General features: G+C 41.9%; 1 protein-coding gene across 2 annotated transcripts in view; it reads left to right on the forward strand.

Moving 5' to 3' along the window:
* The window catches only part of IL16 (interleukin 16), an 88,911-nt gene that overhangs the window by 16,783 nt on the left and 54,377 nt on the right, over positions 1 to 17,751 (forward strand). For both annotated transcript variants that reach the window (XM_006870916.1, XM_006870917.1), the window contains exon 2: positions 15,837 to 15,945. In XM_006870916.1, coding sequence (XP_006870978.1) covers positions 15,837 to 15,945 — 109 coding nt within the window. The remainder of the gene's footprint in view (positions 1 to 15,836; positions 15,946 to 17,751) is intronic.

The following is a 17,751-nucleotide window of genomic DNA, read 5'->3' on the forward strand; positions in this document are numbered from 1 at the left end:
AGGGTGTACATCCTTACGGGAGTAGAAAGCCTCATCTTTCTCCCGCAGAGCAGCTGGTAGTTTCGAACCGCTGACCTTAAGGTTTGCAGCCCGATTCGTAACCACTACGCTACCAGAGCTCCTTAATAATTTGGTTAGTCAAGCACAAATAAGTTCTTGGACTTTTAGGAATTCTACACGGGAATCTCACAGGGAAAACCATTCCCTGGCCACGATGCCATTTTTTATCCCCTCAGCACTGTCTATTCCTCTAAGGGGCCTTACATGCAAGCTTGTGGACACCTACACAGTCTGGCACCACCGCCCTCCACCCCTGAGTAGGGCAGTGTGCACCAACGGTGTGATTCACTCATGACAGAGTGTACTCAGGGAAGAGATAAACTCCCTGCATGCAATCTGATGCCTTCTGCCTGCATTTACTTTTCTGTGCCTCACAAGCTAAATACTAGCAGATCAGCAAATGGGCCTGAAGGCCTATGTTCCCCCACTCTGGAGCTGACAGTCCTTTTTATGACACTGGGGGACACAGAGCGGAATTAGACCCACAGCTGGCACACAGGAATGCCTCTATAATATTTGTTGAAAGTAAGTTGCGTAAATGGGATCAATGAGGCCACCCTCAAGGCACCTAGTCTCTTGACAAAGCCTAAGCTTGCATTGGCTTGTTGAGTCACCAGATGAGTTTATCATAACTTTGGATTTGCCCAGGGGCTGGGGTCTGGAGTCACAGTGTTATTGCAACGAGCCCAGAGCTTTGAGAGGTTCTTTCCCTGGGTCTGCCCTCCTAAAAGGATGCAGAATGCTTTGATCCACATGGGAAGTATATTCGTAGGGTGGAAAATCCTGCTTTTCTTTAAAAATTCAAAATATTGGTTAGGCTAAGTCACCAGGCATGGCGTGTGACTCAGGATGTGATGAGGTCAGCTCAACTGTCTGGATCTCGGGCATGTGCTGTGGGTGGAAAGAGACTGGCCAAGGCCTTCCTTGAGCATACACGTTCTTTCGTTTTGCCGCCTGTGAGCAGCTCACCCTGTGGCTTTGAGGCTGGGCTTCCTTGGCGAGTGGGAAACCCAATCCTTTGGCCTCTTGCCTTGTTCTGCCACAGAAGAACAGCTGTGGAAGCTGAGAGTCACTGTGAGGCAAGCTGGGGTCTCCAGGACTCCCACGGAGCTAGCCACATCCCCTGAGTGTTAGGGGTGGGCAGGAAAGGGAGGTGAGGATGGGCCACATGCAGGAAGCTGGGAGGGCTGCCCACAGGTACGATTCATGTTCATTTGCTGAAGGTTTCCCGAATGCCAAGTGACCGGTTGCTATTTGCATTGCCAGGAGACACTAGGAATGATTTTTTCTGGAAGCTGCTTTTTAAGTTCCTCTTTTGCATGTCCTAGGTTCTGGCACTGCACAATTGGGTTAGGGACGATGGGTTTGTTGTGAAGAAAATGGAGAATGAAAGCACTGGTGCCTTAACTACCTTTTCATGAACTTTTCAATATGGTCCTTCAGGAATCTTGTAAGACACACCTGGCGATCTGTTCCCAAAAGGTCACAACCTTGAAGACTCTTGTTGTTGTTGTTAAGTGCCGTCGAGTCGTTTCCAGCTCATAGTGACCCTGTAGAGGGTTTACATGGAGTGGCTGGTGAGTTTGAGCCACCCACCTGGTGGTTCAAATGACTTTGCAGTCCCTGTTTATCCCATCGCGCCACACCAGGACTTATAAACCCCAAACCCCGCTACCATTAAGTTGATTCTGACTCATAGCAAGTCTACAGGACAGGGTAGAACTGCTCCTTAGGGGTTTTGAGTCTGTAAATTGTTACAGAGTGGAGAGGCTGGTAGGTTTGAACCTTAAACCTTGCAGTGTGCAGCCTAATGCTTCACCTACAGCACTACCAAGGATCCAATGAAAACCCTATGGATCAGTTTTATTTCATTAGCCATGAGTCGGAGTTCACTCAATGGGCAACTAACAATAACAGCAGATACATTACAGGACGACTAGGCCGTTTATCCCCTCTCCTTTGTGAACACCGACTGGTTGATGTTGTTGTCAAATGCTTTCAAGTCAGTTCTGATACCTAGTGAGCCAACATAGGACTTCTGAGGAGTGACTGGTGGGTTTGAACTACTGGCCTTTTGGTTAACGGTCCAGTGCTTTGCCTGGATTCCTTTCCTCCCTGTCATCTTCATTATTCCTCTAGACTCAGCTTCAGTGACTATCTACCATGAAGCTTGTCCCTAAGCCCTTCTAGCCCTCCATTCTACCATCCTTAGCTGAAGCAAACTTGGCCCGCCAGATTCCTAGGGTACACTGAGCCTCCTTATTCAGTATTGTAATTTATCACCCAAACCCAAATTGTGTATATTCCCACTGAAGAATGAATGTAGGGTACTAGCTATTCTTGTTGTTAAGTGCCATCGAGACAGTTCTTACTCACAGGGACCCTGTCTTGAGTTTCCAAGGAACAGCTGGTGGGTTCGAACAACTGATCTTGCAGTTGTGTTGTTGTTGTTAAGTGCTTGTTGTTAAGTGTTGTTAAGTCGAGTTGTTTCCGACCCATAGCGACCCTGTATAGGGTTTCCAAGAAGTGGTTGGTGAGCTGGAACCACAGACCTTGTGGTTCAAACGACTTTGCAGTCCAGCACATTAGCCCACAGCGCTATACCAGGCAGTTTGGTATTTATCCTGCAAAGCTTAAGTCATCGGTTGGAAAAATTTGTTGTATCAATTTATGCTTGTACCACCAATTTAGGAGAAGGCTTGGAAGAAGCTTCATGATGTTCAATCACAGGGATGTATGAAAATGTAGTTTTTAAGGATTAAATATGAGAGAGCAGGATTTTTCAGAAAAGGGTTAGAGAAATGGAAAGCCCGCCTTCTGAAGTATATATAGTCCTTTGTTGTTAAATTGTTAAGTGTCAGTGAGTCAATTCTGACTCATAGCAATGCTGTATAGGGTTTCTGAGAAGCGGCTGGTGGGTTTGAACTGCTGACCTTGTGGTTCAAATCAACCTTGAGGTCCAGTGCTTTATCCTACAGTGTCACAACGAGACTCTGTATATAGGCGTAGATGGAAGATATGTCGAGAAACAATAGCTCCACAGCTCTGCATTTTTGTTTAGTAAAGATTTCTATGACTTTGGAGCAATACTTTTGACTCACCCTTGTGTATCTGATGTTCTGACAATCTCTTTCCTTTAGCAGGATCATTTAATCTTTTAAAACTATGCACACACACTATACTTGTGAGTAAAATTATCTAATTTTTAATATTATACAATTTTCCTAGCTTTCCCCTCTTTGTAATTCTTTTTATTGATTATACTTTCTTATTCCTACCCCTTCTCTATTCATTCTGAGTTTATAACTCTATGCTGTTGTTGTATAGGTAGTCCAGAAAAACTTTACATGAGCATTTGAGTTTTCTAAGTGTAAAATGTGCCAATAAAATGTTTACCCCTTTCTTGTTGTTGTTGTTGTTAGGTGCCATCAAGTTGGTACTGACCCACAGCGACCTTATGCACAGCAGAATGAAACACTGCTCGATCCTGGGCCAACCTCACTACTGTTGCCACGTTTGAGTCCATCGATGCTGCCACTTGGCCAATCCATCTTGTTGGGGGTCTTCTTCTTTTTCTCTGATCCTCCACCTTGCCAAACATGATAACCTTCTCCTGATAATATGTCCAAAGTATGAGAGATGAAGTTTGGCCATCTTGGCCTCCAAGGAGCACTCTGGTTGTACTTCTTCCAAAACAGATCTATTGGTTCTTTTGGCAGCCCATGGCACTTTCAATATTCTCCTCCAACACCATAACTCAAAAGCATCAATTCTTCTACGTTCTTCCTTATTCACTGTCCAGCTTTTGCATGCATATGAGGTTATTGAAAACACCATGGCTTGGGTCAGGTGCACCTTAGTCTTCAAGCTGACATCTTTGCTCTTCAACACTTTAAAAAGGTCTTGTGCAGCAGATTTGCCTAATGCAATATACATCATTTGGTTTCTTGACTGATGCTTCCATGAGTATTGATAGTTGATCTAAGAAGAATGAAGTCCTTGACAACTGCAATCTTTTCTCCGTTGATAAGAATATTGTTTACTGGTCCAGTGGTGACGATTTTTGTTTTCTCGACATTGAGATGTAATCCATACCAAAGACTGTGCTCTTTGATACGCATCAGTAAATGTTTTAAGTCCTCTTCACTTTCAGAAGCAAAGTTGTATCATCTGCATATCGCAGGTTGTTAATGAGTTTTTCTTCATATAAGCCAGCTGTATCACTCAAGAACGACTTTCTTGAGTGATACAACAATCACTGACTATTTTCATTTAAAGAGTACACCTTATTCGCTTCTGGCCTATTATTTAAATTGCAGGTAATTTAACTTTATTTTTAATTTTTAAAACACAAGCATTTTTTTTGCTATTCTTGTTGGGGTTTATCTAATCATTTACAATTTCCTTTCGTCAGCATTCATTGTATCACAGGCTGTCAATCTGGGATCACATCTCTTACTCCTGAAAAACTTTATTTAGAATTTACTTTGTGAGGGTGGGTGTGTTGGTGACAAATTTCCTCATTTTTTTCCCCCTTTAATTTTCTGTCTGATGGGCTTTTAGTTTATTCTTCCTTATAAGGTATTTTAGCTGGTACACAATTCTGTGTTGATAGTTATTTTATCTCTCAACATTGAAGCAATTCACTCCTGTGTATCTTATACAATTGCCATTGTGAAGTGAGTTTTAGATTTAATTTTTGCCGGTTTGATAATACTTTGTCTTTTTTCTCTCGCTACTTGTAAAATCTTCTATATGTTCTGGCTGGAGTCCTGGTGTGGCACTGTGGGTTAATGCGCCGGACTGCAAAATTGATTTGAACCAAAAGATCGATGGTTCAAGTTCACCAGATGCTCCTCAGAAACCCTTTAAAGGGTTACTATGGGTCGGAACCAACTCAACAGCACTTAATAACAACAACAATATGTTCTGGAGTTCTAGAGTCTCATTAGGACCTATCTAGGTATGGATGTTTTTGTTGATTTTAATCTTATTTGGGATTTGTTGGATTTCATCTGCTTTAGATGTGAATATGTAGATTGAAGTCTTCCATCAGAACAGAAAAACTCGGAGGTTATCATGCAAAATATGTTTCTTCCTCACTATTTCTATAACCTCGTGTGGAACTCTGATGCTATGTTAGACTCCTATGTCTCTTAACTTTTCTTTCATAGTTTTCATCTCTGTGCTGTCATGTCAGTCTGTTTTCTAGATCTGTAAGCCAATTCTCTTGCTCTTCAATGTCTACTGTATTTTTTATTTTAAATAAGTTTACTGTTAAAGTAAGTTTCTTAGTTCTTTCTCAAGTCTGATCAGATATTTTCATGGTCTCTTTCTCCTTAATGTTTTTCATTTCTTCCTTTAAAACATTAAAAATAATCATTTTATAGTCTGTTTCTGGTCATTCCACTGTTGGAAGTCTTTTCAGGTCGAATTTCAGAGTATGTTGCTTTTATTTATTTATTTATTTCCCTGCTTATTTCTCATAGTACTTTGACTAAGGGCATCTTATATTTTCCCCTGATTGTTCATGTATCTTGTAACTGGATCAGTTTTGATCTCTGTGACCAAAGTCAGCCCTGGTTCCTCTAGAAAAGGCATGAATTTGTTTCTATCAAGTCATTAGGATACCATCAGTCTGGTACCATTTTAAACTAAGTTTTTAGCTAGAGGTTTTCAACTTATCAATGTGGTATGAATTAGGGTTCTGAATGACCAGCTGGTAGCTATTAATCCTCTTGGGAGATTTCTTCCCTTTCCAATCAGAACATTTCCAGACAGACAATTCTCTTGCAATTCCTGAGGACTGGAGTGGATTTACTTCCAGTTCATATGTCAAATGAAGATATAATCCTCTTACCTCATTCCTCTCACCCCTTTCCTACAAGAAGTTGTCTAGTTCAGCTCATCTTAGGAAGAAACTGGAAGCTTCCTTCAGTCGCCAGCATTCAAAAAGGCTCTGGCACAAAGCTTAAGTTCCCTTACTTCACTTAGTGATCTCACAAAAGCAGCCAACCTCTGGGCTCTGCTTACATCTTTCTAAAGCTGTATTATCACTTTTATTTACTCTTTGACTTCAGAATATTTCTTACTCATTTGCTACTTCGTTAATACATTTAAGTCCCTTCCAACACTTTAAGTGCTTTTTTAACAGAAGGATCAAAGTAGCCAAACTAACCTACTAACAGAGAGGGGGAGAAGGATACCTAGGGTTCTGGTGCCCATATTTTCCCTCTAGATCAAAAGACATGTAGCCATAACGTCCCACATGGCTGTGTGGTCATCCCAGACCACTATGGAAGGGTCTTTTCGTCTATCCTCATGACTGTCAGATCAAAGTAAGTAGCTGCATGATCAGCTTGACCACAAGAAACACGAGTATTGGGAGAACAGTTGAATTTCATTTGTGGTTCCCTTAGACTAGAGCAGCTACTCTCATCAAAGAGAAAATGGGAAAACTCCTGCTGAAGATTAACATAGTCAGTAAACTCCAGAAGCATTAAGCTCTGTCAGCAAAGCCTAGGGTCTACATGTCAACTGTTCGAATTGAACAATGGCATCTTCTAACTCTTGGACAGGAGTCTAGGCTCCAGAATCATCTGGCCTCATAGACACAACATCCCAGAATTCTGCATTTAGTTTCAGGAAACTCCTGGTTTTGTGAACAATCCTGGGATCATGGAATTTTCCATCTCTTGGCATTCGCTGTTCAGCTTTGACAGCTACATGGCTGATCCTCACTTTAGGAAAACATTTTAAAAGAATTTATTGGACAGTTGATACCATTCTCCACTCAATCAGCAGTGGGACTGGTAAATGTAGAAACTGCCACTCAGGTAATGTTGGAGTGTACCACCCACAGAACTACTGCCCGGGTCTAAGGCCACTGATGGGAACAAGGGGAAATTTGTTTGGAAATGGCTCTGCCAGCCGCTGACCTCAATGACAAATCCTCAGCTTAGAGCTCAGCCCCACCTTGGGAGGCAGAACAGAGGAGCTCTGTTCTGTATCCTGGGGAGGAAGGGTGCTGTGCAAAGGTTAGTGGGCTTCCTACAGAGCCTCCTTTGATGCAAAACCAGTCCACCCAGGACACACTTGCTTGAGAGTGACCAGGCTACCCTGTGAGCCCAGGGGAGCAATTTTGTTCTTATGTGTGCTCTCTGACATGTGATCATTTCAGGGAGGCAACAGTGCTGTTTACATATAATCATCAATTGTGTTTAAAAATATAGAGCTGAATGTTCTAGAGGTTTAGAGCATCCTCTTAGCCTACAAGAGAGGAAGCTGAGCCTAAACAACTAACTAAAGTGACAAGTGTAGAGCCGGGAAAGGTTTAAGGCTGTTGGTCTCAGAACTCTCTGTTCGCTCCATCCCACTCCTCATGTCTGGTGAAGGAATCATACAGCTTGTTGTTGGTGTTGTTGTTAAGTGCCCTCCTATTGGTTCCAACACACAGCAAGCCTGTATAGGGTTTCCAAGGAGTGGCTGGTAAACTTGAACCACCGACTCTGCAGTCTAGCACATTGACCCGCAGCTAATTGGAAAGAATGAAATATGTCTTGAAGTGGTCCCAGAGTATGGATGAATACAGTGTCGAGAAAATAGAAGGTACGTAGTACTTGTGCATTGCCTTAATTTTAGGAGCTTTTAGGAATCACATGTCTGATAGAAAATGCCTATTTACATGTTCAATTCATGCATCTGGGTCTTTCCTGTAGTAGCTATCCAGTGAGTCAATTCACAGAACAGCCAGATCAAAGTGAAGAACACCAATGCCAAGCAATTATCCAAGGTTTGGCAGTTGCATGGGTAGATGCAACTTATTGGAACTTCCAACTAATTTGGTGGTGGTGGTTATGTGCCATGGAGTCACTTCTGACTCACAGCGACCCTGTACAGGGTTTCCAAGGCTATAAATCTTTATGGGAGCAGAAAGCCTCATCTTTCTACCGTGGAACAGCTGGTAGTTTCGAACTGCTGACCTTGCGGTTCACAGCCTGATCCGTAACCACTACACTACCAGAGCTCAGGTCTCTGGGTGGTGCAAATAAATGGTCTCCAATACTAGCCAAAAATATTCTGAACACTTGTCTGATGATCTGCTTCTGAAGGGTCTTTGCTTTGAAAACCCTGTGAATCAGTTATACTTCGTACACATGAGTTCGCTATAAGTCAGAATTGACTTGATAGTTGTTGGTGGCGTTAGGTGCCATTGACTTGGTACCGACTCAGAGCGACCCTATGCACAACAGAATGAAACACTGCCTGGTCTCGGGCCAAGCTCACAATCATTGCTACGTTTGAACCCATTGATGCTGCCACTTGTGAATCCATCTCTTTGGGGATCTTCCTCTTTTTCTCCATCCCTCCACTTTACCAAGCATGATATCCTTCTCCAGTGACTAGTCCCTCCTGACACTATATCCAAAGTATGAAAGATAAACTCTGGCCATCTTGACTTCCAAGGATCACTCTGACTGTATTTCTTCCAACACAGATCTGTTTGTTCTTTTGGCAGCCCATGGTACTTTTCATAGTCTCCTCCAGCACCATAACTCACATGAATCAATTTTACGATCTTCCTTATTCACTATTCAACTTTCACATGCATATGAGGTTATTGAAAATACCAGGGCTTGTGTCAGGTGCACCCTAGTCCTCAAGCTGACATCTTTGCTCTTCAACACTTTAAAGAGGTCTTGTGCAGCAGATTTACCCAATGTAATACACCATTTGATTTTCTGACTGCTGCTTCCATGAGTGTTGATGGTTGATCCAAGAAGAATGAAGTCACTGACAACTTCAATCTTTTCTCCATTTATATGGATGTTATTTATTGGTCCAGTGGTGAGGATTTTTGTTTTCTTTACATTAGCTACTAGTTGATAGTTGTTGTTGTTATTAGGTGCCATTGAGTTGGAACTGACTCATAGTGATCCCATGCACAACAGAACGAAACAATGTCCGATCCTGGGCCAACCTCACTACCGCTGCCACACTTGATGCCATCAATGATGCCACCTGACTAATCCATCTTGTTGGGAGTCTTCCTCTTTTTCTCTGACTCTCCATCTTACCCAGCATGACATCCTTCTCCAGCGACTGTTCCCTCCTGACAATATGTCCAAAGTATGAGAGACGAAGCTTAGCCATCTTGGCCTCCAAGGAGCACTCTGGCTGCACTTCTTCCAAAACAGATCTATTGGTTCTTTTGGCAGCCCATGGCCCTCCAACACCACAACTCAAAGGCATCAATTCTTCTAAGTTTGATAGTTGTTGTTGTTGTTATGTGCCGTGGAGTCGGTCCCAACTCATAGCAACCCTGTATAGGGTTTCTGAGGCTGTAAATCTTTACAGGAGCAGAGAGCCTCATCTTTCTCCCGTGGAACAGCTAGTAGTGTCGAACTGCTGATCTTGCAGTTCACAGCCCAATTCGTAACCACTACACTAAACACCAATTCATGCCAGAGGGTAGGGACAAAATAACCTTCTACTTCCCCAACTAGCTCCATGTCTGAGACAGCTTTGGTTGTAGAGTGTCAAGTGGTGAATGAGAAGGACTCACCTGCACAGCCTTGCACATGCAGAAAAGGCTCCTCTGACCTTTTGTGGACAAGGACGTCACTGGAAATGATGGCAAACAGGGGCTGCACTCTGGAATTGTAGAGAAATGATGGCGCCAAGTGGCTGATCTCCTTGGTTCAGTTTCCTGATTGTCTGTTGCACAGTTTGCCCCTGGCCTTATTTTGGCTGTTGAGATGAAGTGTTTCCACCCTCTTTTTCCACAGATTTAGTCGATTTGATTTCTGTGTGTTCCATCTGGTGAGGTTCTTGTGCATAGTTATTTTTTATGTGTTTCTTTTAAAAAAAGGTATTTTCAATAAAGAAGTCATTGGTCTCTCAAAATTCTATCATGTGATCTATAACATCATTACTATCATCAATGCCATATTATCCAATTACTGATTCTTCCTCTTTGTTTCCAACCATTGAATTCCAATCGCCAATAATTATCAATACATCTTAATCTGTTTCAGACTGAACAAGTTGGGAGAATTGTTAAATTTCATCATCGCTGGCTTTATAGTGGTGCATACATTTGAATAATAGTTGTATTAACTGGTCGTCCTTGTATGTTGTTGTTGTTAGTGCCATAGAGTCAATTCTGACTCATAGGCACAACATACAGCATTTCCAATGCACAGCTAGTGGGTTTGAATGGTCCAGTGCGTATCCTACAATGACATAATGCCACATGTGGGTATTATCCTATCATAGACAGCATTATACTTCAAGAGAGATCTTGAACTATACTTGGTAATGATGAATGTGACACCATTCCTCTTGAATTTGTCATTCCAGGCATAGTAAACTTTGTGATTGTCAGATTCAAAAAGACATTGATCAATACATTTCCATGTCAGTTCACTATATTTAGGATATCAATATTTATGATTCCATTTCATTTTTGACAGTTTTCCTGGTGTGGCGCTGCTGGTTAAAATTGTACCAAAATGTCAGTTTGAACCACAAGGTCAGCGGTTCATACTCACCAGTTGCTCCTCGAAACCCTATACGGGGTTGCTGAGTTGGAACTGACTCGATGGCGCTTAACAACAACAACAACAATGGTGTTTCTGAGGCTGCAGATTTGTACAGAAATAAATTGCTCATCTTTCTCCTATAGAGCAACTGGTGGGTTTGAACCACCAACCTTTCAGTTGTTGTTGTTGTTGTCAGGTGCCATTGAGTCGGAACTGACTCATAGCAACCCCATGCACAGCAGAACGAAACAATGTCCAATCCTGGGTCAACCTCACTACTGCTGCCACACTTGACGTCATCAATGATGCCACCTGGTTGATCCATCTCGTTAGGGGTCTTCCTCTTTTTCTCTGACCCTCCACCCTACCCAGAATGACATCCTTCTCCAGCGACTGTTTCCTCCGGACAATATGTCCAAAGTATGAGAGACGAAGCTTAGCCATCCTGGCCTCCAAGTAGCACTCTGGCTGCACTTCTTCCAAAACAGATCTATTGGTTCTTTTGGCAGTCCATGGCACTTTCAACATTCTCCTCCAACACCACAACTCAAAGGCGTTAATTCTTCTACGATCCTCCTTATTCACTGTCCAGCTTTCCAATCCATATGAGGCTATTGAAAACACAATTGCCTGGGTAAGGCACACCTTAGTCCTCAAGCTGACATCTCTGCTCTTCAATACTTTAAAAAGTTCCTGTGCAGCAGATTTGCCCAATGCAATACGTCATCTGAGCTCTTGACTGCTGCTTCTGCGAGTGTTGATAGTTAATCCAAAAAGAATGAAGTCCTTGACAACTTCAATCTTTTCTCCATTGATAAGAATGTTGTTTATTGGTCCAGTGGTGAGGATTTTTGTTTTCTTGACATTGCTAACCTTTCAGTTAGCAGCCCAATATTTTACATAGTGCCATCGGGAGTCTTGGTGTGGCGCTGTGGGTTAATGCGCCAGACTACAAAGCCGTTTGAACCGCAAGGTCGGTGGTTCAAGCTCACCAGCCACTCCTCGGAAACCCTATACAGGGTCGCTATGGGTCGACTTGATGGCACTTAACAACAACAATGTCAGTGGGGAGTCCTGGTGTAGTGCTGTGGCTTCATGCGCTGGGCTTCAAGGTCGGTTTGAACCACAAGGTCAGCAGTTCAAGCTCAGCAGCCTCTCCTCGGAAACCCTATACAGGGTCGCTATGAGTCGGAACCTACTGGACGGCATTTAACAACAACAATGGTCAGTGTACTCTGAAGAGCTACTGAAATCATATTCTATCTGCTTCCGTAGTCTCACTGGAGTGCATGAAGAAATAGGAATAATGCTAGAGAGAAGTCTTGAAATGTGAATCAGGACATGCCCTCTTCAGACTGTTATAATAAATACGTTTCTTTGGAATTGTAAGCTGTACAAAGTAAATAATTCAAGTTCTAGTCATTGTGATAAATTCTGGAACTATAGAGACTCTAGAATTCGAATGAATTAAACCAGCTTCTAGGCAATTCCTGGACTCCTGGTGTGGACTATAGTGTAAACTCTGGACCTTAAATCATAAAGTCAGCAGTTCAAACCCACCATCTGCTCCTCGGAAACCCTATGCAGGGTCTCTATAAGTCAGAATCAACTCGATGGCACTTAACAGTAACCACAACTCAGTGTAAAGATTTCCCAGGCTAACCTGGCCAGAGCCAGAAGAGAAGTTTGGTGAAGTTGTTATATCGCCATCTGCTGCTGAAAAGGAAAAAAGTACCTAGGAATCTGGGTTGCATTTGTGGGTTTTAAACACTGACTCAAATAATTCAAAGGGAGTAGATATGCAGTTCCTTACAGGGAGGGTCCCTTTGAAGGCTGTTGGATTTTTGGCTTCCTATGGATATTTAGTACACTTGATTAATTTCATTTCAAAAATGTGCATCAAAATTAAAAAGGAATATATAAATAGGGAGGAATCTATGTTAGAACAGGAAACCATGGAAAAGGGCCAGCCACATTCTAGAACCTATGAGAACTTTGTGCAGGATACACGAGATAGTGTCGGTGATAGGAAAGGGCTTGTTAGCCAGCTGTGGACCACAAGCCTGCCGAGGAAGTGAGTAGGGAAGATGCCAGCAAAAGCCACCCCCAAATACTCACTGACTCAGAGTGGCAAGGGCTGGAAATGAGGGTTACCAGGCCCATGCTGTTAGGTGCCACAGAGTCATTTTCTTCCCATAGAAAACCCATGACAGCATAGAACTGCCCCATAAGTTTTGCTGGGCTGTAATCTTCAGGGAAGTAGATCTCCACGTCTTTCTCTCTCAGAATAACTGTGTAGGTTCAAGCCACTGATCTTTCAATTAACCGCTGCATGCTTAAGCATTTGTGTCACCAGGCTCCTAGCGGGAGACGAAAGTTGATTCTACCTCACCTCTGGAAACTGTTCAAGGTGCTAGTGCTCATACACACAAAATGAACCAAATGCTGCTGAGCCTGGCTTCTAAAAAAGGCAGTCATGCCAGTTAGAAAAGAGTGACACGTGCCCCTGAGAAACCTCTACCCTGGAAACCTAACTCTCAGAATGACGGAGCCATCTACGGGTTCCAGGCCAAAGAACCAATGTCCAAAGATTCTATACTCCACCAAACTATCATTCAAGTGTGACCACCACGGAAAGTCATTCTCAGATATGCATATACTCAGCATTCCATGATACAGCTTTCCTGAAAGGAAACACACATAGACACACACACACACATTAAAAACAATGGTAGTAAGTAGAATCTCCACTGAGTAGTATCCAAATCTGTCTAAGCGGGCCTGATGAAACGAAATGCGTATTCATCTCTTGTGATACAATAGTGAATAATTGTTATCAGGACTGCTTGTGAGGGTTGGAAATGTAAAGGTAGACGTTTTGTAGCAAAGAGGGGAGCGATTAACTTTTCAGTCTAGGAGCGGAGGTCCCTGGGACTATCAAGAGAGAAGAGCAGAGAGCGGGACCCTACCCAGAGAAGTAGTGATGCCTGAGATGGAGGCAGAGACGATGATGCGGAGAGATGGAGCAGTTGGGGACTTTAGACATAGAGAAGGAGAGGGGCTGTGTGCTGACAACCGGTGGCAGGCTTGCAGGGTATACCCTTTGGTTGGTTGATGATGCATGGAGGGGATTGTAACCACAACAATGAAACGATATAAGACAGGATGAATGTAAAACGAATGTTCTCCCATGTAAACTATCACATAATTCACAATAAAACATTAAAACAACAACAAAAAGTAAAAATAAAAACAATGGTAGTGAAACCAATATCACTCAATAATTAAATCAAGATCATTGTAGTTAATAGACTTAAAAAATAAACATCAATATAAAAATTGTTGTTGTTGTTAGGTGCCATCCAGTTGGATCCTATGTACAACAAGATGCGATGCTGCTCTATTCAGCACCATTTTCACAATCACTGCTATGTTTGAGCCCATAACCACTGTGTCAGTTCATGTGACTGAGGGTCTTCCTCTTTTTTGCTGAGCCTCGACTTTACCAAATATGATCTTCTCCAAGGACTGGTCTCTCCTGATAATACGTCCAAAATATGAGACAAAGTCTTGCCATCCTGACTTCTAAGGGGGTAATCTGGCTGTACTTCTTCCAAGACAGATTTGTTTATTCTTCTGGTAGTCCGTAGCATATTTAATAATCTTCTTCAACACCATAAGTCAAAGGAATCAATTCTTCAGTCTTCCTTATTCTTTGTCCAATGTTTGCATGCATATGAAGCAATTGAAAAGAGCTTGGCTTGGCTCAGGCCTTCAAAGTGACATCTTGGCTTTTTAACACTGTGAAGAGTTATTTTTGCAGTAGATTTGCCCAATGCAATCCATTATTTGATTTCCTCACTGATGCTTTTATGAGCATTGATTGTAGATACAAATGAAATGAAATACTTGACAACTTTAATCTTTTATCCATTTATCATGATGTTGTTTACTGGCCCAATTGTGAGGATTTTGTTTCCTTTACAAAGTATAGTTACCTAACATTTATTGAATACATATTGTTATTATGTGCCATCGAGTTAGTTCTGAGTCATAGCTACCCTGTATAGGGTTCCTAAGGAGCAGCTGTTGAGTTTGAACCACTGACCTTGCAGTTCTGTGCTTATCTTACAGCACCACCCAAGGACTACAACGTTAATGCTTATTGTAAGCCATTCTTTCGCAAATGCCTCCGGTTTCTCATGACACTCCCGGCTTCTTTTCTCATTTGTTTTCTTCATAGCAATGATCACTCTCTGGAATTATTTTGCACCTTCGTTTGCCTGTTTCTTTTCAGTATGCCTTTACTAAGATGTCCTTTTCCTGAGGACAGTGACCTCATGCGTTTTGTTCACTTTGCAAAGAACCTCATGCATAGCAACTGACATATGCATTCAACGTTTACTGCATAATTCAATATTTCTTGTTGTTGTTAAGTGCCATTGAGCTGGTTCTGACTCATAGCCACTCTGCATAGGGTTTCTTAGGAGTAGCTGGTGGGTTTGAACTACTGACCTTGTGGTTACCAGTCCAGGGCTGATCCTACAGCGCCACACTAGGAGTCCAATTTAATATTTATGCAGTATCTGTTTATTCTTTTAAATGAAATGAATGCATGAATGAATGAATGAATGTCAGTGAAGAGAAATCCTTGTCCATGTTAGAGTCTAAGGTGTCCCTGCATGCTGCAATGGTTAATGCACTTAATAGCTAACTGAAAGGTTGAATGTTCAAGTCCACATAGAAGAAAGAGCTGGTGATTTACTTTGAAAACCCTGTGGAGCACAGGGGTCCCTGTGATCTGTCATCAGCTTGACTGAAACTTTTTTTTTTTTTTTTTAATTGCAGTGCTGTAGGATAAGCACTGGCCTGAAGGTCACTGGAACCGGAGAGTCAGTGGTTCAAACTCACCAGAAACCCTATACAAGGTAGTTATGAGTCAGAACCGACTCGACGGCACCTAACAACAACAACAATCCATCATTTAGGAGTCCTGGTGTAGCATTGTAGGACAAACATTGTACTGTTAACCACAAGATCGGTGGTTAATCCCACCAGTTGCTCCTTGGAAACCCTATATAAGGCACGTAACAATAGCAGTGACCTATAATTTAGTGGTTGAAACAATTTAACAAGTTCTGCCACAGTTGTGACAAAAAAATCCCATTTTTTAAGCATGTGTTTTTATTCTAATTTGCTTGCTGAATTAAAAGCATGGGAACTGTTTTGCAGGAGTCATCCACAACTTCCTCTCAAGAAAAGTCTGGAAAACTAGAAGCACAAAGTAGTACCTTCCTGTTCCCCAAGGCCTGCCATCAAAGGACACGCAGTAACTCGACCAGTAAGTGTCTTGTGACAATGTCTTCAGGAATGAATAATGTTTAACTGTTCCTGAGTATCAGAAATACCAGTGATGTTAGGAGATCTGGGAGAGCAGGGACACCAGAATTGTGGTCAACTTGCCCCCCCTGACAACAGTCTTCATCATGTACAAATACCTGCTCAGCTGGAAGACTTCTGCATTTGTGTTCAGGGTCCAGTGGTTTAGTCAATTCTCTAGTCTCCTGAGGTCCATATTGAAATGACTTGGGGATGCAGAATAGGAGCCATGGACCTCACTCCCGGTCCATCTGCTGGATTGCTCCTTGATGTTGGCAAGGTCATTCCATCTCTCTGGGCCTCCATCAGTTCATCTATAATATGGTGGGGGTAAAAGCTGGAAGATCTTATGATTTTTAGTTGCTGTAAATAGAATAACATTAATATAATGTCATGAAATTTTGTAAAATACAGAAAAACGTGAAGAAAATAAAGCTACAATAAATCTCAATATTTGTTGTTGTTAAGTGCCATCAAGTTGGTTCCAATTCATAGCGATCCTATATAGGGTTTGTGAGACTTTAAATCTTCATGGAAGCTGAAAACCTGAACTTCCTCCCAAGGGGCAACTGGTGGGCTCAAACCTAGGACCTTGTGTTTCACAGCTCAGTGCTTATCATATAGTCTGTTTTAATATTTTCAATTATTTCCCCCTTTCTATGCCTATTGAAAATGAGCACTGATATCTTTCTCTGTCTCTATCTCTCTACATGGGTATATGAAGGCTTCCCAAAGTTCATGGAAAATGCAATGAAAAGATACTAGAATTTTTCCATGAACTGGTTGAAGTCCCCCTTTTGTGTGGATATGTATATATATTTTTCAAACATTAAAAACTCTCTGTAAACACCAATTTTAGTGACTACATATTATTTCATTATGCGAATGTATCATAAGCTTGCTAACTTACACCTATTACTAAGTATTTCAGTTATTTTGTTTTCCAAAAACATAGTCAGCCTTGCAGAATTTGTACATGAAAGTTTAACTTTCTGATGATTCTCTCAGAGAAAATACAAGAGGCACTGGTGTTGTATGGTGGTTAAGGAACCACATTTGGGAGCCAAAGTGCTTGGATTTTGGTCCCCTTCCAGTGCTAATTATCTATGTGACCTTGGGCGCATCTCTGGAACTCCAAACTACACAGTATTCTACTGTAGAATGTACTATCGTTAAATTAAGCATCTCCTGTTTTTGAACAGTTAGTAGCCTTCATATATATGTATATATACACATAAATATACACAGTAAAACTCACTCCTGTCTCACAATTTCTAGACATATGATCATAGTGACATGTGTTAATTTCTTCATGTTGTAGCTATATTCTCATTATTTATAGTTGAGTTGTTTCACTTCCTTTGACTGAATCTGCCTGCTCCCCAACCATTTCATCCATGCTTTATTTTAGCATAGCTGCTCTTACATAGATATGCTCTTGTTTTTGTTAAGTGCCATAGAGTCAGTTCTGACTCATAGCGACTCTGTATAGGGTTTCTGAGGAGTGCTGATGGGTTTGAACCACCAGCCTTATGGTTCGCAGTCCAGTGTTTATCCTATAGATCCACACCAAGAGTTCATAGATATACTAGTATACATATACATCCTAATGTTGAAGAGCAAAGATGTTAGCTTGCTGACTAGGGTACGCCTCACCCAAGCCATGTGTGCATACGTGTGTTGTATGAGTGTGCTGTGTGTACGTGTGTTGCATGAGTATGTTGTGTGTACGTGTGTTATATGAGTGTGCTGTGTGTGTTGTATGAGT

Source organism: Chrysochloris asiatica, unplaced genomic scaffold, assembly GCF_000296735.1.
Source record: "Chrysochloris asiatica unplaced genomic scaffold, ChrAsi1.0 scaffold00156, whole genome shotgun sequence".
Taxonomy (NCBI): Eukaryota; Metazoa; Chordata; class Mammalia; order Afrosoricida; family Chrysochloridae; genus Chrysochloris; species Chrysochloris asiatica.